At 48.5% G+C, this 22,535-nt stretch overlaps 2 protein-coding genes and 1 pseudogene across 2 annotated transcripts in view; 1 reads left to right on the forward strand and 2 right to left on the reverse strand.

Moving 5' to 3' along the window:
• Positions 1-3,848, forward strand: part of NANS (N-acetylneuraminate synthase) — a 29,204-nt gene extending 25,356 nt beyond the window's left edge. The window contains exons 5-6 of the mRNA XM_004322803.4: positions 1,578-1,844; positions 3,618-3,848. Coding sequence (XP_004322851.1) covers positions 1,578-1,844; positions 3,618-3,827 — 477 coding nt within the window. The 3' untranslated portion in view covers positions 3,828-3,848. The remainder of the gene's footprint in view (positions 1-1,577; positions 1,845-3,617) is intronic.
• The window catches only part of TRIM14 (tripartite motif containing 14), a 35,344-nt gene continuing 13,202 nt past the window's right edge, over positions 394-22,535 (reverse strand). The window contains 8 exon segments of the mRNA XM_033859320.2: positions 394-5,292; positions 6,373-6,545; positions 10,879-11,066; positions 11,069-11,182; positions 11,185-11,246; positions 11,248-11,485; positions 15,192-15,284; positions 19,068-19,248. Coding sequence (XP_033715211.2) covers positions 10,963-11,066; positions 11,069-11,182; positions 11,185-11,246; positions 11,248-11,485; positions 15,192-15,284; positions 19,068-19,248 — 792 coding nt within the window. The 3' untranslated portion in view covers positions 394-5,292; positions 6,373-6,545; positions 10,879-10,962.
• Positions 15,576-19,003, reverse strand: LOC109552401 (small ribosomal subunit protein eS1-like; annotated as a pseudogene).

Here is a 22,535-nt window from a genome sequence, read left to right on the forward strand (position 1 = left end):
GTTGTAGGAGACCTTCTTGAAACTTCTGGCTTTTCCTACTTCCAACTCTGTTATTTACCAGCTCTCCGATTCTGAGTATCCTTGAGGGTCAGAGTTGTTACAGTGACAACCTTGAGAGAGCTCTCTCTCTCCCAGCATTTTGTCTGTTCCACTTCAGTCGGTTTACAGGTGACGAGGTCCAGTCCTTACCTGGCCTGAGATCTCACAGCATCCTGGTGGCAAAGCTGGAGTAGAATTCTTTGTCCCTTATTGTTTCGGGCCATCTCTATCAATTCCTCCTGGTAGCTCCCGAAACATAATTAATTGGAAATATATAGGTGTGTAATTATCGTACAAAAAACATTATAGTAAGAGTAGTGGAATTCTAAATATACACACACACAATCCTGATACTGCAATTAACCAGTTTTCCTTTTATATTTTTCTTTCATTACCGTATATGACATTCTGCGGGGTTTTTTCCCCCCATGATTATATAAGCTCTTATACATTTTTTTAGTCTTCATGTTTAACTTAAAAAAAAAAATTAACCTTTTTTGAAATGACACTACTCTCTTTTTAACTAAAGTTTGTGTCTCTCCCAGTTCTGTAGTCTTTTCTCCATTTCTAGCTCATCTCTAAATCATGTTATTTTTTAAATTTAAACATGGTTTAAAAAAAAAATTCAGCCCTGAAATATATAACATACAAAATGAACATCCTCTGTAATCCCATCCCACAGAGATTACCGTAATTAACAATTTAGTGTGTCTGACGCCAAATATTTTCCTCAGTTTTCTTCCTTTGTGAAGTGTGGTCCCCATATCCCTTCCATCCCCACCTGAGGTATGCTCACATCCTCTCTCTTTAGAGCAGGGCACCGTCAGAGTTAAATTGCCAGCCTGCCCCCCAGGCCCAGCCCACCCCTGTCACAGCAGGGTGAGTCCTCTGACCTAGCAACCTGCACTTCTTTGTCCATCACACACCCTTAAGCCTGGTTTTCAAGGCCTTTGCCACTCAGCCATCCTTATCTTCTATTAATTCCCATCTGGGTCTTTCTGCTGTACTTAAGCTTTCTGGTCACCCTCACTGACAAGGCTCACTCCACTTAGAATGTCTTTCGTCACATCCAGTGAATTATAGATAACCAATTAATTAATTATTTAGCATTCCCACCAAAGGATTGTTTTGAGATTGGGCTGTATGTATTATTGATGGTGATATTTGTGCATATAGCATACTTGCTTTCAGCAGCTCAGGCTAATTAAATGTGACAGATGCTTTTTGAATGGGTTTAGGCATTTGGTTATAGTTCTGTTATTATTCTTCGTGGTTTGCGCAGTGTGTAACATTCTTCAGATGTGTTCCTGATAACAGCAGCCATTATTTTTGAGCATTTACAGTGTGCTGAGTGCCCTCCACAAGTTCATAGCAGCTCCCACCAGGTACTGCTATCCCTGGGAAGGAGAGACTCAGAGAGCCTCGGAGGCTTCCTGGAGCTTACTGGGCCTCAAACTCAGGTCTGCCTGACTCTAGAATGTATGCGGAAAGTACCACACTATTTAACTTTTTTTTCCCTCCCTTTTTCTATTTTAAAGGAATATCAGAAGCTCTTTCCTGACATTCCCATCGGGTATTCTGGGCATGAAACGGGCATAGTGATATCTGTGGCCGCAGTGGCTCTGGGGGCCAAGGTCTTGGAGCGTCACATAACTTTGGACAAGACCTGGAAGGGGAGTGACCACTCGGCCTCGCTGGAGCCTGTGGAGCTGGCCGAGCTAGTGCGGTCCGTGCGCCTCGTGGAGAGGGCCCTGGGCTCCCCGACCAAGCAGCTGCTGCCCTGTGAGATGGCCTGCAACGAGAAGGTGGGTTCTTCTGTCCTGCCGGGTGCCACTGTTGAGAGGGGGCCGCGTGCACTTACCTGAGAGGTAGTTGGTACCAGCCCTACCTGAGCCCAGGCCAGTGGAATGATGCAGGGATGTCGCTCAGGGCCTATGAGTTTTTTGGGGTTCATATTAGCAGCAGGAGGAACTGGTTATTTAAGGAACTTCAGCTGTTTCTCTGGTTCCCTGTAATATTAGTTTTCCATTAAGTCTCTGAAGCCTCTGGCCCCGGCGCTCTAGACCCCGGGTAAAGGGAGGTGGTGTCCGGGGCCCCTCGTGAGGCATGCGGGTAGGTCAAGTCTGGGGTCCCGTGGAGTAGGTAATCCTTGAGGGACATCCAGGCAGAGGGGCCCCATGAGGCAGTGGGAGGAGGGCCTGTGCTATGTCAAGGCATCCCTAAGCGTGGGAGGCAATGGATGGATGGGGGTGGGGCTTGTCACGGGGTTGGTGGGGGATGACGCAAACGTTCCCTCAGGAGCAGTTTGAGCTGTGCAGCGTTAACCTTCAGACAGAGGGGACGGGGAGGCCCGCGAGCCCTGCCTGGCACACTGACTATCTGGGCTTCCCAGAAGCCATGGCCTATACCTGGCTCGGCCTCTGAGTCTAGAGCCAGGCGTCCCGGGGCTGCCAGGGAAGCAGACACTCCTCAAACGCTGCGGGCTGTCTGGGCCAGAACAAAGATCTAACACCAGGCCTGCTAGAGGAGTGCTCTTTTATCCCTGTGGGGCCTACTTGCTGCCCTCAAATTAAAGATGCATATACACCAGGAAATTAAAATAACAGTAAAAAGAAACAAACTACCTTATACAAGAAAAGGGGAGAGAATTGGCCCAGAAACTGGAATGAGAGTTATAGCAGTTGAGCACTTAATTTGGTTCTGAGCCTCCTGGCTCCCTGGGCAAACAGTGAGGTACCAGAGGATGCAGAATCTGATAATCATCCGCCGACAGACCTTTTGTCCTGCCATAAATTCCAGAACTGATTCCTTGGCCCTTACCTGGACGATGCAGAGTATCGGACTAGATACTTTGTTGAAAAGCATCTATGGGCAAGACCTAGAAACACTGGTCATGAGCTTCAGGTCTCCTTTGTTCCCCTCACCTGCTCAGCCTATCTGCCTCTTCCTAAGAGGCTCCCTTCCATACTCAGCGTCTGTGCGCCCTCTGTACTGCTACTGTACTGAGCAAGGAGGACACAAGGTTTGTGTCCCTCGAGCAGTGGGCCAGGAGTCAGGAACCCCAGGTTCTCATCTTGGCTCCTCGCAACCTTGGCCAGCTTACCTGCCCTCCGTGGACCTCCGTTTCCCCATGTTTAAAATGTGATGCTGAACTGGACGATGACAAAAGCAATCATAATTTTAATTTACTGAGAGCAGTCTATGTTCCAGGTAGGTTACCTACATTATTATCACGAATCCTTGTAGTCATCTGACAGGGCAGAGACACTGTTATTTCCCATTTTACAGAGAAACTCAGCCACAGCTTGTACCCAGCTGCCTGGGATTCGGATCTGGCTCTCTTTGGCTACATAACCTGAGTCCTTTATTATAAAGGCCCCTCCTCTGAGTCTCTGAGTCCACCCCACACCGGCCGAGTCCCTGCTGTGTGTGAGATACTGTTCTAGGCACCGAAGGGGGAAAACAGAGTCCCTGCTATCCAGGTAACCTTGTGCGAGAAAACTGATCAGGGACCTTGGGGATAAAGCAACGTGTACTATTTCTGTGAGGCTGGCACTGAGTCTTAATTTTGTCCACAGCTGGGCAAGTCTGTGGTGGCCAAAGTGAAAATTCCGGAAGGCACCATTCTAACACTGGACATGCTCACTGTGAAGGTGGGTGAGCCCAAAGGCTACCCTCCTGAAGATATCTTCAGTCTGGTGGGCAAGAAGGTCCTGGTCACTGTGGAAGAAGACGACACCATCATGGAGGAATCGGTAGAAAATCATGGCAAAAAAATCAAGTCTTAAAATAAAGTGCCATTCTCTGAATGCTGGTGCCGTCAGGTGCATTTGGGTGAGGTGGGGCAGGAGTGGTGGTCTCCGGGGATCTGGCTTTCATCCACTCCCCACCCAGACAGCAGACATTTAGGGGCCAGGCCCTGGGTCAAGCCCGTTGGAGGGATACAGAGAGCAAATATGGGCGGCCTCTGCCTCAGGCTGGCTGGCCCAGAAGGAGCGGTGGGCTCAGAAGCATCTCATCACTGCCCAGTGGCAGTGAGGGTGCAGAGGAGTGAGTGCTGGCTGTATGGGCCCTCTCCTTTCAGCCTTCCTTCTTCCTGCCTGCAAAACCAACGCTAATGACCCCAAATATCTCTTCCTTCCAGCTCTCTCTCCTTATCCCCTGCCCGCCCTGGGGCTGAGTCTAGTTAGCTGTATAGCCATCACTAGGCATTAGAGAAGGGGTTGGCCAAAGTGTTTTGCAGGCAGAGGATGCCAAAGCACTCACAGCTCTGAGCAAAGAGAGGGAAATGGCATTTATTCCTTCTTTAAACAAATATGGAGGGCCTACTATGTGCCATGCCCTGCTTTGGGGCCTGAGGATACTGCAGTGAATCCCCTCCTTATGGGACTTCCGTTCAGATGGGGACAGATGCTCCATAAACCAGGAGCACAGTAAAGTAAACCACAGAAGGTGACACGTGCAGTGGGGCACGTGAGGGAGCTGGGGAGTGTGGGGCTTGGCGTATTTGCAGCTTGTGGTGACTTGTAAGTATGCTGGCGATGCTGAAATCAGCCCTTCCATGATCCGTCGTGAAATTACAAACCCAGCTAACAAAAGATCCTCACTGTTGGACTTCCTTGAACTGAAGCATGAACCCTTCACAGAGATTCCCTATCATAGTCCTCTTTGTTCTTTTGAACCAATACTGAGATTAATGATTATTTTCAAATGTACTTTCAAATTCTTAATCTTTGTTCATATTTATTTGACCTGGTTACTTTAATTCCTCTTGATTCAAAGTGTATCTTGGGGGGCTTCCCTAGTGGCACAGTGGTTGAGAGTCCACCTGCCGACGCAGGGGACACGGGTTCGTGCCCCGGTCTGGGAAGATCCCACATGCCGCGGAGCGGCTGGGCCCGTGAGCCACGGCCGCTGAGCCTGCGTGTCCGGAGCCTGTGCTCCGCAACGGGAGAGGCCACAACAGTGAGAGGCCCGTGTACCTCAAAAAAAAAAAAAAAAAAAAAGTGTATCTTGGAGTCTCTTTTCGAATGTGTAAATTGCTCTTTGAAGTTTCTTTACTTGTGAGGATAGGGCCTCCCTCTCCTGGGGATCCCAAAACAGTTCCTGGAAGGAGACTCGTGTTTGTATGTGTGGGTGGGGTGGGGTGGGAATCCACGGTTGTACTCACGAGAATCCGTAAGATTGACGTGCTAGGAGCTGGAGTGTGACGGCATCCATTTCTGGCTGCTGTTTACTCCCTTTCACTTCTCCCTACAAACAGTCATGAGCAGACAATCAAAATTTCTGATTCCATAGCCTTTTTTTTTTTTTCTACAAGAGCAGAGATGACATTAAATATCTGAGACCTCCTAACAAGAAGAGACTTAGTATGGTAGTAGACGGATGTGTTCCAGGGCCTGGGAAGAGGAGGTGGGTCTGAAAGGAAAGGAGGGAAGAGCCTAGCTGGGGCTCTGGCTGAGAATGTACGGCAGGCGGTTTCTAGCAGGGAACCTGTCAGTTGCTTCCAGGTCCTGTCAGACTGGAATGTGAGAAGGGCCCAGGCTGCTCTGTAGACCTCAGCTAGATTCCCCCACAGGGCAGAAGCCAGTGAGGGCACAGGGCCTAACTCTGCCCTTTGGGTAGAGGACTGGGTAATGTGTTGGAGAGAACTGTGAAGAAGGGCCATCGTCTAGAACCTGCTTCCCATCAGGGCACATAGAGAAAATCATAGCCTGTGAATGCCGTGTGTAGGTAAAGTATGGGGCTGCCTGCAGCCAGGAGCAGCTGGCCACCTCATGCTGTGCCAGGCCCTGAGGGCAGGAGGATGGATCTCTGGGCACAGCTCTGGCCTATTCGTACGTCCCTGAGCACCTGCCAGGAAGGAGATCCAGTGCTGGGCCCACAGTGAGGCAGCAGACGGTCCCTGTTGGAGAATTCACAGCCTATTGGGTGCAGTTACGTCCACAAATAGTGCCCTGCATGTGTGAATTGCGGAAATGTTTTCTAAGAGTCATGAGAGCTATGGGAGTGGGGATGGGAGAGGAGGCGTTGGCCAGGGAAGCTCTCCTGGAGGAGGTGGCACTTTAGTTCAACTGTGCATGTTGAGAAGTGACTGAGGGAGGAATTGTGGAATCTGGGGCATGGGAAGTACCCTGTATGTCCAGGTGAAAGTTGGGCAGGGAATGGCCACATGGAGAGGAAGGAAGGGATTTGGAAGGTTGTCAGGAAGGAAGCAAGGGCTTAAAAGCCTGCTGACTTTGGACTGTGTTCAATAGGCAATGGGAAGCCATGGAAGGCTTCAGAGCAGGACATGGCGGACTCAACCTTGGGCCCCACCCCTCTTATGCTTACCGTCCCACCTCATATGCAGCTTGGCTTCTTGGGCAGCCTGTCCCCTCCTCGTGGTATGGACTCCTGCTCACCATGCCCTGGCTGCGCTGGGCCACCTCTGTGTGCCCTCTGCTAGGCTGCGTCTCCTCCACCAGGCTATCATCACTGTCCCCCTTCTCCCTGGCAAAAAGGAACTGCAGAAACAGAAGATATCATTCAGTAGACAAGAAAGGGTCCCTGAAATCTCTAAAAATGGCTTCAATGTTGATCAAAAGTTGCCCAAAGTTACATAATATTATCTTGGATAGGAACTGCTGGGAAGCAGAATTTGTTGCCACATAAGCAAGAAGTTCTAACGTGAATTACCTTCAGAAATAGTGAACTCCCCCCATTACTAGAGATATTTCATCAAGGACCAGCTGACTAGAGCAAGAAAGTTGTGGAGGGGGTGGGAAATGAGCAAGGCCCCGTCCAGGCCTGGGTGCCGTGTACTTGAAGCAACACAAACTCCCAATGAAGAACACGGTTAAAAGGGACGGTACGGGCTTCCCTGGTGGCACAGTGGTAGAGAGTCCGCCTGCCGATGCAGGGGGCACGGGTTCGTGCCCCGGTCTGGGGGGATCCCACATGCCGCGGAGCGGCTGGGCCCGTGAGCCATGGCCGCTGAGCCTGCGCGTCCGGAGCCTGTGCTCCGCAACGGGAGAGGCCACAACAGTGAGAGGCCCGTGTACCAAAAAATAAAAATAAAAAAGGGATGGTATTCATTTTATTAAAACCACATCTGCAAGCAATTTGCTCTTATCAATAAGGAAATTTCTATAAATTCAAGTCTGAAAGAGAATAGTGATCAGTACCGTTACAGACATGGACCCCAAGGAAGCTCAGTCCTGTGCTGAGTACTCACGGAGGCTCCTGCTACTGCCAGATGGCAGCTAGGAGTATCGGCTGTCTCAGCACCGTGTCAGGCACAACAGGAACTCCACTGGGGATGCAGATAGGTCCTGGCATGGTATAGTACTGTACAGTTTTTAAGGCAAGTTCATATCCTGTGGGCTCATCTGAGCCTCACAGCACTTGCAGGTAGGGTCATTAACCTCATTTTACAGATGATGCCCCAAGGAGTACAGTGACTAGCTTGAGGTCACAATTGATTGTGGACCAAAACTGCAGTTTTCATCCTTTATAGTCCAGCTCTGACTCTGCTACCTGAATCCCAAACTCTCAAATCTCCCTCTGGGTGTAAGACCTCATCTCAGAGCCCATGGAAGGTAATCCAAAGGTAGACTTAAGTCCCACAGAGAAACCGAGCAAAAGCAAAGCATCACAGGCCTAATAAGAGAGGGGCCATCTCCAAAGAAGATATACAGATGGCCAACAAACACATGAAAGGATGCTCAACATCACTAATCATTAGAGAAATGCAAATCAAAACTGCAATGAGGTATCATCTCACACCAGTCAGAATGGCCATCATCAAAAAATCTACAAACAGTAAATGCTGGAGAGGGTGTGGAGAAAAGGGAACCCTCTTGCACTGTTGGTGGGAATGCAAATTGATACAGCCACTATGGAGAACAGTATGGAGGTTCCTTAAAAAACTAAAAATAGAATTACCATATGACCCAGCAATCCCACTACTGGGCATATACACTGAGAAAACCATAATTCAAAAAGAGTCATGTACCAAAATGTTCATTGCAGCTCTATTTACAATAGCCAGGACATGGAAGCAACCTAAGTGTCCATCAACAGATGAATGGATAAAGATGTGGCACATATATACAATGGAATATTATTCAGCCATAAAAAGAAATGAAATTGAGTTATTTGTAGTGAGGTGGATGAACCTAGAGTCTGTCATACAGAGTGAAGTAAGTCAGAAAGAGAAAAACAAATAGCGTATGCTAACACATATATATGGAATCTAAGAAAAAAAAAAAGGTCATGAAGAACCTAGGGGTAAGACGGGAATAAAGACACAGACCTACTAGAGAATGGACTTGAGGATATGGGGAGGGGGAAGGGTAAGCTGTGACAAAGTGAGACAGTGGCATGGACATATATACACTACCAAACGTAAAATAGGTAGCTAGTGGGAAGCAGCCGCATAGCACAGGGAGATCAGCTCAGTGGTTTGTGACCACCTAGAGAGGTGGGATAGGAAGGGTGGGAGGGAGACGCAAGAGGGAAGAGATTGGGAACATATGTATACGTATAACTGATTCACTTTGTTATAAAGCAGAAACTAACACACCATTGTAAAGCAATTATACTCCAATAAAGATGTTAAAAAAGAAAAAAAAAGAAAAAAGAGAGGGGCCAGAGCGAGTAGGCACTGGCTAGAGACCGGCTGCATTCACCTGAACATGGTGGATGAGTACAGACCCCAGTTCCACCATCAGCTGTGTGACCTTGGGCAAGTTACTCATTCTGTGTCTCAATTTTGCCATGTGTACAATTGGGATAACTTTCTACCTCCTAGGGGTGATGTAAGGATCAAATGAGTTAATAGCTGTAAAGCATTAGAACAGTGCCTGACAAAATAGCAAGTATTTTTACTTGGACCCTGTGGTCGTGGGTCTGGGAATAAATATTGGTTTGCAGGGATGAACAGAGATATGGGGTCAAGTGCATGCATCTTCCTCTGTCAGGAATGCCCTCTGCCTGTCAGAATTCAGCTCTGGGCCATCCCCAGTAGAATTAATTTCCCTCTTCTCAGCATTCCTGGAGCATAGTGCTGAAGACATCTATCCAAGCTAGCGTTTTAAATGATTTGGTTAGGACTAAAGCCACTTTTGAGGTTCCTTCTGCCTTGTATTCTACTTACATTACATTGCCCCATATGAAAGTACCGTTTTTAGGTTAAAAAAAACTATTGGAAATTGCCAGTTTTATATGGTTCAAACCAATTAACGCACTGAGAGTCTGTTTAAACCCTGAGGGAGATTGCTTTGCGTTTTCCTCACCCTACCACTGCCCTCCTGCCAAGCACCTAAGAAGATACTTTTACATAGTACCACTTCAAAACCATATAAGGAATTTGACCGACAGGATGCTGAACCTTCAGAACTGAGGCACAGACCCTGGAAAGAGGCCTTTCCCTCCCTACTAGAGGGGATGATCTCCCTGGGAAGCCCTGCTGATTTGGCCTTCTCTATTTCCATCATTACCTTCTGGAAAGCAGGGGCTCTCTGGGTTTCCTTGGCAACATTTTGGACCTGAGGAGCATAGGGATGCCTGAGCTGCCCAAACCCCACTCATAGTTAGTTCCTCTCCTTTTGATTCCAAGACGGTTGGGAAAACTGCCTGTGGTTGCTTAGCAACAGTCACCTGCTGATTTCTTCCCAACATTCCCTAAGAAATGAATAAGCAGTAAAATCTTCCAGGTTGAAAGCTGGGCCTGAAGGGCTGGGCCAGGGGGCAAGTGAGACACATGCCTGAGGGCTGGGAGGTGGCCGAGCCCTTAATCACCGTGGGTGACTTTAGGCAACTTTCTTTCAGGACCTTATTCTCCCCAAATGGACAATGGGGTCAGGCTGAGTGATCTGTGAGACCCTCCCAGCTCAGCTGTTCTGATTCAATAGCAGCCAGCTAGTGGTCATTCACTCGCTGCCTTGGAGGGAAGGGACTTTCTGAACTTTTCAGGGTGGGTAAGGTGTAGGACATGGCTGCCCTTAGGAATCTTCCAATCTAATTGGAAAGACAGGTCCCAGACTGTGGATCTGATACAGAGAGATTCTTGTAGCTTGGGGAGACTTCCTGGGGGCAGTTAAGCCTGGGGAAAACAGACAGGCAAAAAGAAGACGGGGCTTTCCTGTATAAATGTGTTTATATGGGAAAGGGCAAGGGTATAGAGGTGGAACTATGCGACACACAGTTCTGATTGGAGAGTCTCTGAAAAGAGCAGTAGGAGCTAGATGAGGATGTGTAGTTTGGGGCAGACTAGAAAAGCCTTGACTGCTAAGGTAAAGTGCTCCCCTCCCCCCCCCCCATAGTCTCCTTGGGAACCTTCCGATAGTTCTAAGAGGTTAAGTGGTTTCACGCAGATCACTCTAGCTGTAGGGTGGAGGATGAGCATGGGAAAGGGTTCAGGCCAGGTGTTAAGAAGCTCTTGCAGCTGCTCTTAAGGAAGTGACATGGACAAGCTGAAGGAGAGTGGAGAGGAGGAAGCAGATCCAAGGGACATTAAGGGACAGAAGAGTCTTAGCGACTCTTATTCACATATTTACTGTGCGCCTACTATGTGCCAGGCGGTTCTGAGTGCTGTACGAGGGAGAATGTTCTGAGGCTGAGGATCATGTATTCTGACATGGTGAGGATGCTTAGGGCTCACCCATGGGTGTGTCCTTTCAGGAACCTGGACTAAAAGCAGTGTAGAAGAAGGGCCCTGGTGGCGGTGGGGAATTCGGATGAGAGAGCAGCAGCAGAGGACCTGTGTTTAGGGCCCGTTTGAAACTAGCGTACCTAGGAGAGGAACTGTTCAAAGCACAGGGCATGACTGGTAAGGGAGAGGATGGGAATGCTTACAGAGGCGGCAGTAGACCAGCCATGTCTGGATCCGATGAGACCAGAGCCGCGGAGAGCCTAGGGCGGCCACTCAGGTGTCGGCCCCTAGGGCAGTCGGGAGATGCAGATGGCCCCTTCCCAGAGCCGCAGGGCCGGGTAGAGCAGCTCCTGGAAGGTGGCACGGAAGGTGTGCAGGTGGGTCATGCCGTCACGTCGTAAAAGGTGAAGACGCCGACCTCGTAGTCCAGGAAGACGCCGAGCCAGTCGGGGTCGTCGCGGCGCCGCAGACGGCTGCGCTGGCCATCGTGGAAGGCCCAGTACTCAGATCATATAGTTCGAGGCACCAGGACTGGCGGTTGCAGCCCAACCGGGCTGCGGCAGAGGCGCCGCAGGGAGCCGTAGGCCGCGCCCACCCACGAGCCGACGCCCGCCTCCAGCACGTCCACTTCCCAGTAGCGGCGGCCGGCGTCGAAGCAGTCGCGGCCCAGCACCTGCCACAGCGCGTCGAAACGCAGCGCAGGATTGAGCCCCAGGTTGCCGTGGTGGCCACAACGCACCTTCAAGCAGTCTGCCGAGAGACGCACGCGCGAGTGCAGCGTGTCTGCCTCCAGCGTGAGCGTACGCGCGTCTGCGGAGGGCGGGGACACCGGGCCAGGCCCGATGGGCGGGGCCAGTGCCCCTGCCCCGCCCCCTGGAAACCGACCCTGCTGGTACCCGTTGTCCCGCAAGTGTTCAGGGTAGAATACAGGGAAACACGGAAATCACGAGTGGGGCGGTGGCTGGGGAGCACGGGCAGGAGAAAACATTTTAGTGCACACCCGTTGTACGGCTTGAATTTTGTACCATGGAATTTGTTGCCAATTTCTAAAAAGTTAATAAAAAATAATCCTATGGGGGCTTCCCTGGTGGCGCAGTGGTTGAGAGTCTGCCTGCCAATGCAGGGGACACGGGTTCGAGCCCTAGTCTAGGAAGATTCCACATGCCGCGGAGCAGCTAGGCCCGTGAGCCACAACTACTGAGCCTGCGCGTCTGGAGCCTGTGCTCCGCAACAAGAGAGGCCGCGATAGTGAGAGGCCCGCGCACCGCAATGAAGAGTGGCCCCTGCTCGCTGCAACTAGAGAAAGCCCTTGCACAGAAACGAAGACCCAACACCATCAAAAATAAAAAAATAAATAAATTTAAATTATATAAAAATAAAAAAAATAATAATCCTATCACTGTTAACACTTGGGTGTATATGCTTCCAATTTTTTTCTTTACTTGCCCCTTTATAGTTTTTTTCTTAACGTTGGTGTCATACTATACAGGCTCTTGGGTAATCTGCTTTTGAAATTTATTGAAGTATTTATGAACATTTTACCACATCAATTTCATCTGTGGATTCAACAAACCTCTGATCAAATTTTGATGGGCTGTTGGATCTGTGCATGCAGAATCCATGGATACAGGGAGCTGAGTGTATTTGCAAACCATATAATTGTTAAGAGAATAATGTCCAGAGTATATAAGGAACTGGTACCACTCAGTATCAAAAAAAAAACAAAAACAAAAAAAAGAATAACCCAACTAAAAAATGAGCAAAGGGGCTTCCCTGGTGGCGCAGTGGTTGAGAGTCTGCCTGCCGATGCAGGGGACACGGGTTCGTGCCCCGGTCCAGGAAGATCTCACATGCCGCGGAGCGGCTAGGCGCGTGAGCCATGGCCGAGGAGCCTGTGCTCCGCAACGGGAGAGGCCACAACAGTGAGAGGCCCGTGTACCGCAAAAAAAAAAAAAAAAAAAAAAAGCATTTTAATGGCAACCTTAAGATTTTGATGTATAGATGAATTGTAATTTAACGTATTCCCTCCCCCCGCCTTAAAAAATACGCTTTTTAAAAAGGTTTTGAAAATACTAATATGAATACATCTTTATGTATCTGATTAGTTATTTAGAATATATTCCTAGAAGAAGAAGAATTGCTCGGTCGACGGGGATGATTGTGATTTTAAGGCCTTTGGTAAATATTGCCAAACTGTCCTCCAGAAAGGTGGTGGTGATTTAAACTCCCAATAACAGTTCTTGCTGCATTATACACCTCTGTAGACATGAAGTTAGAGAAAAGTCTAGATCTTAGGGCATGTGGATGTTTAGCTTTAGTAGATACTGCTGGATAGTTTTCTCGGTAATATTTTGGAGTTTTCTGTAGAGAGGTTTTGTATGTCTTTTGTTAGATTTATTCCTAGCTTTTTAAAAGTGTTACTGAAAATAATGTTTTTAAAATTTCATTTTCTAATTGTTTATTGCCAATACATAGAAATACAATTGATTTTTGTATGCTGACATTACATCCAGCAGCTGTTCTAAATTCATTTGGTAACTAATTTATTTATAGATTATTTTGGATTTTCTGTAAATAATAATGTCACCTTTGAATAATGATCTTTTTTTCCCTTTTCCCATCCTTATACGTTACTTTTTTTTTTTTTTTTTGGCCTCAAGGCACTCTCTAGGACATCTAGAACAATGTTGCATAGAAGTGTTTATACTGGGCATCCTTTTCTCCCACTCCTGGGTAAATACCCAACAGAAATGCATACATAGGTGCATCAAAAGACATGTACAGGGATATTCAAAGCAACATTATTCACTATAGGCAAAAGCTAAACAATCCAAAATGTCCATCAATATATTAAGTGTGCTACATTCATACAATGGAATACTACACCACAGTGAAAATCAACAAACTACTGCTACACACAATCATATGGGTAAATCTCACAAATGTCATGTTGTTCTGTCGAAGCAAGACACAAAAGAGTAGTCTGAGTGATCTCATTATATAAAGGTCAAAGACAGGCAAAAGTAATCTTTACTGTGAGAAGTCAGGAGAGTAGTTACCCTTCGGGATAGTGAACTGGCATGAGGAAGGATTCTGGGGAGCTAGAAGTTTCCATTTCATGGTCTGAAGGAAGTTATTGAATGTGTTCACTTTTAAAAAATCATTGAGCTACAGCCCTTTGACTTGTGCACTTTATGTATTTTATATTTGTTAAAGTTTAGTTTAAGAAATGCATGCCTAGTAATTCCATTTTGAGAAATTACTCCTAAAAAAATACAAAAATGAGCTAAGGTGTATTCAGTCACTAATTAATTCAACAAAGAGGTACAAGAATGGATGTTTACTGCAGCACTGTTTATAGAAATGAAAATGTAAAGCAGCCTAAATGTCCAATAGTATGATATGAGATTGATTTAAACATGGCATATTCAATGGAATACCATGTATCCTTTAAAAATAACTATAATATCTGTGTTTATTAAAATAGAAAATTGTTCAATCTATACTATTAAATTTATTTATATATTTATTTATTTATTTTGCGGTACGCGGGCCTCTCACTGCTGTGGCCTCTCCTGTTGCAGAGCACAGGCTCCGGACGCACAGGCTCAGCGGCCACGGCTCACGGGCCCAGCCGCTCCGCGGCATGTGGGATCCTCCCGGACCGGGACACGAACCCGTGTCCCCTGCATCGGCAGGCGGACTCTCAACCACTGCGCCACCAGGGAAGCCCTAAATTTTTAAAATTACAAAAGAAGGCAATTCCCTGGCGGTCCAGTGGTTAGGACTCCGTACTTCCACTGCTGGGGGCCAGAGTTCGACCCCTGATTGGGGAATTAAGATCCTGCAAGCCTCGTGGTGGAGCCACAAATAAATAAATAAATAAAATTACAAAAGAATATCTATAATATCCCATTTTTAAAAATCTGTAGACATATATATTTTTAAAATGTCTGAAAGAATATATGACAAAAATTAACATCATTTAACTCTGGGGCAGCCAATTGTTTTCTTTTAGTATATGTAATTTCGAATTCTCTACAAGAAGCACACATTACCTGTATAATTTTTTAAGGGAACAAAGATGTTCATAATATATCAGTAGATGAAAACACAGATTACAAAACAGGATGTAGAGTATGACACCATGTTTGTAAAAAATATATATATTAAATATTTATCACAGTATGTATATAGATATGCCAAAGAAAGTTAAAAGGGCAAATAATAGTAGTTATCTACTACTACGTGTCTGCTTGGGTATGTGAGCAGAAACATTTCCGAAGCTCTTCAGTGATTTATGCGTGATTTTCTTTTAAAAAACTTTTCTTTGTTTTCTAATTTTTCTACAGTGAACGTGTATTATTTCTGTGGTTTTTAAAAAACTGATAATAAGGGTTAAGAAAACTGAAGTTGGGTTTCTTAGGGAAAAAGGGGGGCCTCTACTTCAGTGACCCTCCCTCCCACCAGTACACCCCACGCCCTCTTCACTCTCTCCCCGCTCCTGGGGTCTTACATTTTAAGAAGAGTGATCGCTCTGGTGAGGGGCTTGTTTTCAGCAGGGAGCCCGGCTGGGCGCCGGAGGAGCCCGAGAGCTGGCAGTTCACGTCTGTAATGAATTGTGAGAAATGAGTGCCTGGTGTTCATGCAAGCAGCACAAATTACAAAACATACTAAAAATATTACAGAACTGGGGATTCACATAATCTCTCCCCAAGAATTGCATGCAAATTTAAGTAGGAAATGCAAATTCACAGTAACAAGAAAACTTCAGGACAAGGCTCAGATCTATACAGAAACGCACTTTCCAGGATCCGAAGCAAACTGAGCAATGACAGGCCAGTGTGAGTGAGGCCTGGACATGGGGAGGAGACAGCAGGCTCCAGGACCATCCTGAGAGTCAACCATGTATTCAGCAGTCAAGGAAGGGGGCAATTTCATGGCAGACATGCAAATTCTAGGATAAAGATCGAAAACAAGAAGTCAAAGCTGAACCCTTAGGAAGGTCGCGTTCCGGTCTCATCCAGGTAAGAGGGAGTTCAGGCAAAACCCAAGTCATGGTCCCTGTCTCCAACAGCTCAGTCAGGTAAATGAGGTGAGAAATGGGCTTGCTTGAGCCATACCGCTCAAGGCAGAGAGTGCTCTAGATCGATGAGGAGACGTGAAAGGGCTCCAGGGCCTGGAGGGGCCAGTGAAGGCTTCATGGAGGAGGAAGCATCTCAGCTGGCCCTTAAAGGATGGGGAACATTTGGACAACCAGAAAAAGGATGGGAGCCTTTCCCCAGGATACAGCAGGAGCAAAGACATTAAGGACAGGTGCTAGGAGCGTCGTGTAAAAAGTGAGGAGCCATGGAAGGTGTTTGAAGGAGCGCAGACATGAGCAGAAGAATCTCCAGAGCTCTCTCTGGTGGAGAGTGGATGGGGCAGGGTGAGTGTGGAGGCAGAGGCCCTGTTGGTAGGCTCAGGCCTGACCTGGGGCAGCAGGGATGGAAAAGGGGCTGGGTTCAGGATATACTGCAGTGGTACAAGTACCAAGGCTTAACTCTAATGGGAGTGGAGAATGAAGAGTAGATTGGAGTCAAGAAGCAGAGGATTGGGGGTTGAGGCATGGAAGATGCCAGATTCCATTTCAGCCTTTTGAGCCTGCAATGCCTGTTGGACTCACAGGTAGGGAGGTGAGGCGGCACACTGGAAGGGCAGTGGTGCTGCAAGACCCCCACCTCCCTGTGGCCTTCCTGGGAGTCAGTACCTCTCAGTATTACCTGTGATAGTAAGAATGATGGCCTTACCTGGTGGTGGATGAGGGGTGATGGCCTGGGAGGAAGCAGACTCCAGGGGATCAGAACACAAACCTTGGGACCAGAGTCTGTTTGAATTCTGCCTCTACCCCTACCAGCTGTGTGACCTAGGGCAAGTCAGTTAACCTCTCTGACCCTCAGCTTCCTCATCCGTAAAATGGGGGATAATGAAGATGTCTACCACACAGGGTAATGCTGATGGTTGCATTTTTTAGCAAAACCAACACAGAACACATGAAGTAAATAACCATTGGTAATCTTGACATCAACATGAGCTTCAATCATGGTCTGCCATTTTTTGACCATGGAGCACATTTTGTCATGGATAAGATCCATGCCATGAAAGTTAGGCAGTTCTTGCCCTGAACATCTTCAGGAATTAGCTTTAATTCTCTTAAATGCAGCTTCATCATTCTGCAGGTCAGCAAGGCTCACTTCCAAAAGTTAACCCTTGAGGCCATCAAAAGCAATTTTGGTTCCTAGAGTTCTCATGACTAGGGTTTTTCCAATATTTCTTATATGGAATGTAGCTGGTGCTTTCACATCGTACCAACCTTCCTTAGAAAACAGGTCAACCATTTTCTTCTTGGCTCCCTTTTAACTGCCTTTCGTCAGGCATTTGCTCTTGCAAACCACCATGGTGCTGCTCAGAGAGCCAAAAGGGCCATTCCCTCCAAGTCTAAATGCTCTTTTCCATCTCAGAATATGACAACTTCCTTCTAGTTGTTCCGGTCAAAATCTGTGGAGTCTCCTTGGTATCTCTTTCTCTCTTCTTCCCTTCCTGCGCCCACATCTACTCCTGTTGACTCCCCCCACCTACCCTTTGCTGTTCCTTCAACATGCCAAACTTACTCTTCCCTTGTGCCTCGGGACCTTTGCACTTGCTTTTCCCTCTGCCTAGAAGACACTTCCCCCAGATATATCAGCAGCAGCAACAATAATAGCTAACACTCACATGGTGCTTATTATGCCTGAGCGCCATTCTGAGCGCTTTACATGTAAGAACTCATTTAATCCTTACAACAACTCTATGAGACAGGAATATATTATCATCTCCATTTTATGGATATAGAAACAGAGGCATAGAAAAGTTAGGTGCCCTGCTCAAGATGGCAGGGTTAGGAAGTGGTGGGCCTGGGATAGGAACCCGGGCAGTCTGGCTCCAGAGTCCATGCATGTGACCACAATGATCTCCAGCCCATCCTTCAGGTCAGCTCACACATCCCCTTCTCAAAGAGGCCTTTCCCACTTCCCATAGAAAATAGCTCTGGGCTTCCCTGGTGGCGCAGTGGTTGAGAGTCCGCTTGCCGATACAGGGAACACAGGTTCGTGCCCCAGTCTGGGAAGATCCCACATGCCGTGGAGCGGCTGGGCCAGTGAGCCATGGCCGCTGAGCTTGCGTGTCCGGAGCCTGTGTTCCGCAATGGGAGAGGCCACAACAGTGAGAGGCCTGTGTACCGCAAAAAAAAAAAAAAAAAAAAAAGCTCTTCCTCCTGGTCACCCTCCATTCTCCTTACTCAGCTCATTTTTTTTCAAAGCACTTCTTTTTTTTTTTTTTAAATAAATTTATTTATTTGGCTGCGTTGGGTCTTCGTTGCTGCGCGCGGGCTTTTCTCTAGCTGCGGCGAGTGTCGTTGCGATGTACGGGCTTCTCAGTGCTGTGGCTTCTCTTGTTGTGGAGCGCGGGCTGTAGGCGCGCGGGCTTCAGTAGTTGTGGCTCGCGGGCTCTAGAGCGCAGGCTCAGTAGTTGTGGCATATGGGCTTAGTTGCTCCACGGCAGGTTGGATCTTTCCGGACCAGGGCTCGAACCCATGTCCCCTGCATTGGCAGGCGGATTCTTAACCACTGTGCCACCAGGGAAGTCCCCCAAAGCACTTCTTATCGCTGACATATATTCATTTGTTGTCCATCTTCCCCTTAAAAGACTGAGCACCACAAAGGCAGGAGCTTTGTTTTGTACCCCACTGTGCCCAGCACATAACAGGGGCTCAGTAAATGGTCTGAATGAATCCTAATAGCAGAGATGAATGAATGAATATTTCTGAGCACCTGCTTTGTGTCAGGCCCTGCAGTGACCTCAGAGCTGGACCCAAAGTGGTTCTTGCCTTCCAGGCATTTAAGAGAAGAAGGGAGGGGTCCATGTATCCAGCTGACAAACACCCCCAGGCAGAAGATGGAGCAGGCCCAGGGCAGAGGGGGGAGACGGCCGGGAGAGCGAGCGAGCCCGGGGTTTCTTGGAAAGGCTTCCCAGGTGAGCACAGCTGTGGGTCCTGACCAGGCAGAGGAAGAGGAAGGGGAGTTGGCCCTTCCAGCTGGGAGCCCAGCACAGGCAAAGCTGAGGTGTGGCAGAACCTCGGGAGCAACTGAGGGGCAGGAGCAGAGCAGGGCAGCTGCGAGAAGCAGGACCTGGTCTCCGAATGGGTAGGAGGTGAGGTTGGAAAGGAGGGTTGGGCCCAGGCCCAGGAGACCTTGACCACTCAGCCTAGGGCCTCTGTGCAGGAGACACATGATTTAGGGTGGCGATCTTCACAGTTGTCTCTAATCACAGGGCTCAGGGGAGTAAAGGACCCAAGTTTGGTCACACGGTGACTTACTCGCCTTAAGGCGGACGTCCAGTGGCGTCTGCAGCGGACTCTGCGTGGCTTCCACAAGGCCCTTAAAGAAGCTCTTGACGGGCTCAAAGGAGTGGGGCACGGGGTGGCATGACTCCCCCAGGCTCATCTGCTGCTGCATCTGCTGCTCAGCGGCCGTGTACGCGCGAGGGCACGTGGGGCTCTGGGTGGCTTGGAGCCGCGTCCCAGCCTCCACCACTGTGCCCAGGAACAAACCCAGCCAGCAAGCACTGGCCCCACCTGACCGTGGCACCTGCTGCCACCCCAGGCCCTGCCCCTGGGAGCAGAGCCCCGAGGACCACGGCCTTGGCAGTCCCCCCCACCCCCGCCTCGAGGAAGAAGGCAAACTGACTGCCCCTGCCCTGAAGTTGCTCACCACCTCGAAAGGGACCCCGAAGCTTTACAGACACTGTGACAGAGGTCGGCCTGAGGTACAGGGGACGAAAAGAGCGAGGGGCCAGTTTTCCTGGGGAAGGCGCTCCTGGGGCATGTCCAAACGGGGGGAACAGGAAACCATATCCCAAAGGGGAAGCCAAAGACTCTGGAAGCTCAGCTGGAATGCTGACCAAGGGGGTGTGCCCACCACAGTGGGGGCCTGTCCTGTTTTCTGCCTGGACAGCACCTTTTAAATACCCTTCCTGTGTTAAGTGTGGCTTTGCTAAGTACAAGCAAGAAAACTGTCCCAGCCCCCGGTGTAGGCATGTGACGAGGAGTCTCCACTCCAAGACTTGGATGTGGAAGTGAGGGTGGGCTGGTGACAGTGGCGTGTAGCTGTCAGGGACAGCAGTGGTGGAGGTTGCAGGGGACGTGCTCTGGGTCAGGGGTGTGAGCTGTGACATCTGCCCAGCGGAGGAGGGTGGGTCTACACTGGAGCAAGTCTGTGCCATGGCCCTGACTTCACTCCTGCGGCCTGGTCTTCATCACGACTTTCTGGCCTTCCTGGAGATCAGATGTGCTGCCTAATACTCTTTCATAAACTCCTTTCTTGCTTAAAACAGTTACAGTGGATTCTCTTGTTTGCACCTAAGATCCCTGTCTGCACTTTCTGGAGGGTTGTCCTGGGCAGGGATTTAGAAGACAACAGATTTCCTTAGGAGAGCAGGCCCTGGCTGGTGGGCGGTGCTGCCCCAAGATGGGAGGGGTGGGTGGATGCCTCAGGAGGGAGGGAAGGTGGCCCAGCGCTTGGCAGGAAGGATGCTGGGCCTTGGAAGGGCTGAGGGACGGTCTCCAAGCCCTGTCTACCTAGGAAGCTGCAGGTCTAGAGCCCATCCTCATTTGGGTGGGAAGAAGGTAATTTGTGGACAAAGAGGGCTAAGGTCACACTCAGAGGGCTGGCCAGGGAGTCAGATCATTAGCAGGGAGGGCAGGGAGTGGCTCCGGGGTGGCCCAGAGGGCAGATGGGTGGGGTGGGACTGGGGAAGGGGATGAGGGACAAATGCGACCACCTGGTAACCCCAAACTCCAGCATCTAGCACAGGGCCTGACACATAGGAGGCTCTCGATAAATGTTCACAATGCAATAAAGGAATGAATGAAACTGAGCACATCTACTTCTTGCCTTTGCAGACTCAGGGAACAGCCACATAACCACCGATCTCTCAAGCCAGAAACCAGCTGTCATCTTGGATTCCCCCAGTCACCAATCCTGTCACATCTATCAGACTTGCCTGCTTCTCCCCATCCCCACTGACCCTTCACTGGTCCAGCCCACCATCATCTCTCTCCTGGATACTGTGGTCTCCTCCCAACTTTCCTTCCAGGCTCCATTCCTGCCTGTCCAGTCCATCCTCCAGCCTGTCACTAAAGTGACCTTTCTAAAGCATTAATCTGACCGTGTCATTCCTCGCTGCAAAACACTCCCCTGGCGCCCGTTCTCTTTACAGGACAAAGTCTAAACTTCATAACCAGGCATATAAGACCCTTCAACAAGTAACCCTGGCATCCCTACATCTCCCAACACGCCCCCCTCCCTTGTACCCTTGCCCCGCCTCCAGTCAGGCTGAACCCTGGCAGTTCTCCAGCCTGCCAAGCTCTCACACGCACATACTTCCTTTCTGCCTGGGATGTCCTCTCTGCTTTTCTCCTCTGTATATACAGTTAGCTCCTCCTTATTCTCCCATACCAGCTCCACTGTCACTTCCTCCTGGAAGCCTTCCCTGATTCCCCATACAGAGTTGGACTTCTCTTGGACACACTTTTGCTAGCTCACTTAGCTGTGCTGTGTTGTGAGTAACTTTCTGAGCATGTCTCCCCACCCATGAGCTCCTAATGTGAAGCAGGGACCTGTTGCAATCAGGTTGCTCAGTGTATATTTGATGAAAATATGAGTGAACAAATGGAAGGAACGATGAATGATGAAAATCAGTAGCTTGGGCACCAGAGAATTAAAAAAAAAAAGAGAGAGAGATGAGAAAGCCCTGAAACTGTATCTATGATGGAAGAAGAGCATTCTTCTCCATGGAAGCCTCCCTTTGAATCAGATATTCCTAAAATGTACCATTATTTTAAAAGAAAAAAAATGTGCCCCTCTGTGCGTCTTGCCTCTCTTAAAGTACAACGTCTAAAGTGCCTAGGAGAGCACCTCACCCAGAATATTTTGTTAGGGTTTTTTTGTTGTGGTTGTTATTTAACAATGAGACACAGGCTGAATTGACCAAGGCCACATAAAGGCACAGGAGGGGAAATAGCCTCCAGGGACTGGCCTGACTAGTCTTATACTGACATTTATTTGTCTGTCTTATTTTGCAGCCAGAGCCCATGCTAATCTGTGGTTTAACTCAGTGTCATCTTTACTTAGTTGTACCTTGCTTCATCCCACAAACCTTTAAAGCATCTTACGAAAGTTATCTAATGCTGCAAGATTTTCCTTTACAGTGAGAAAAATGAAGCCAAGAGAAAACCAGGCTAAGACTGGAAGCTGGAAGCCAGAGTGAGATGAGGCATAAACTGTATGCCACAAAGTCTCATCCCAGCTATTTGAAACATATTTGGCTCTGAGCTTCCCAGAAGCTATGGCAAAGAAAGAAAGAGGAAGAGTTAGATGAGTAGAAAAGCAATCCAAGTGCACAGGTGACTGCACAGGAGTACTGACACAAGAGAGGAGTTTCTCCCATGGTTCCCTGAAGACGGGAACGTGACCCTCAACAACATGCTTTCACTAAGTGTAGTAGTGAATATTATAGGGGCTAGTTTTTAGATTCTCCTTCAGGATAATAGCCTTCAACCAGAGCCCACTGGCCAAGGAGTCCCGTCCTTCTCTCCCCTTTGAGCAAACTGTGACTCCACTCTTGAAGTCTGCTTAGTAGCTTTTGCAAAGGTGCCTGCCTTTCCAGGAGTGATGGTTCCATTAAGACTGTACTGTCAGAGGACTGGGCAGTGATGCCTTGTGGCTTTAGAGTCAGACAGACCTGATCCCAGATCTGCCACCTACCAGCTGTATAACCTTGGATG

The sequence above is a fragment of the Tursiops truncatus genome, chromosome 6, assembly GCF_011762595.2.
Source record: "Tursiops truncatus isolate mTurTru1 chromosome 6, mTurTru1.mat.Y, whole genome shotgun sequence".
NCBI classification, from domain to species: domain Eukaryota; kingdom Metazoa; phylum Chordata; class Mammalia; order Artiodactyla; family Delphinidae; genus Tursiops; species Tursiops truncatus.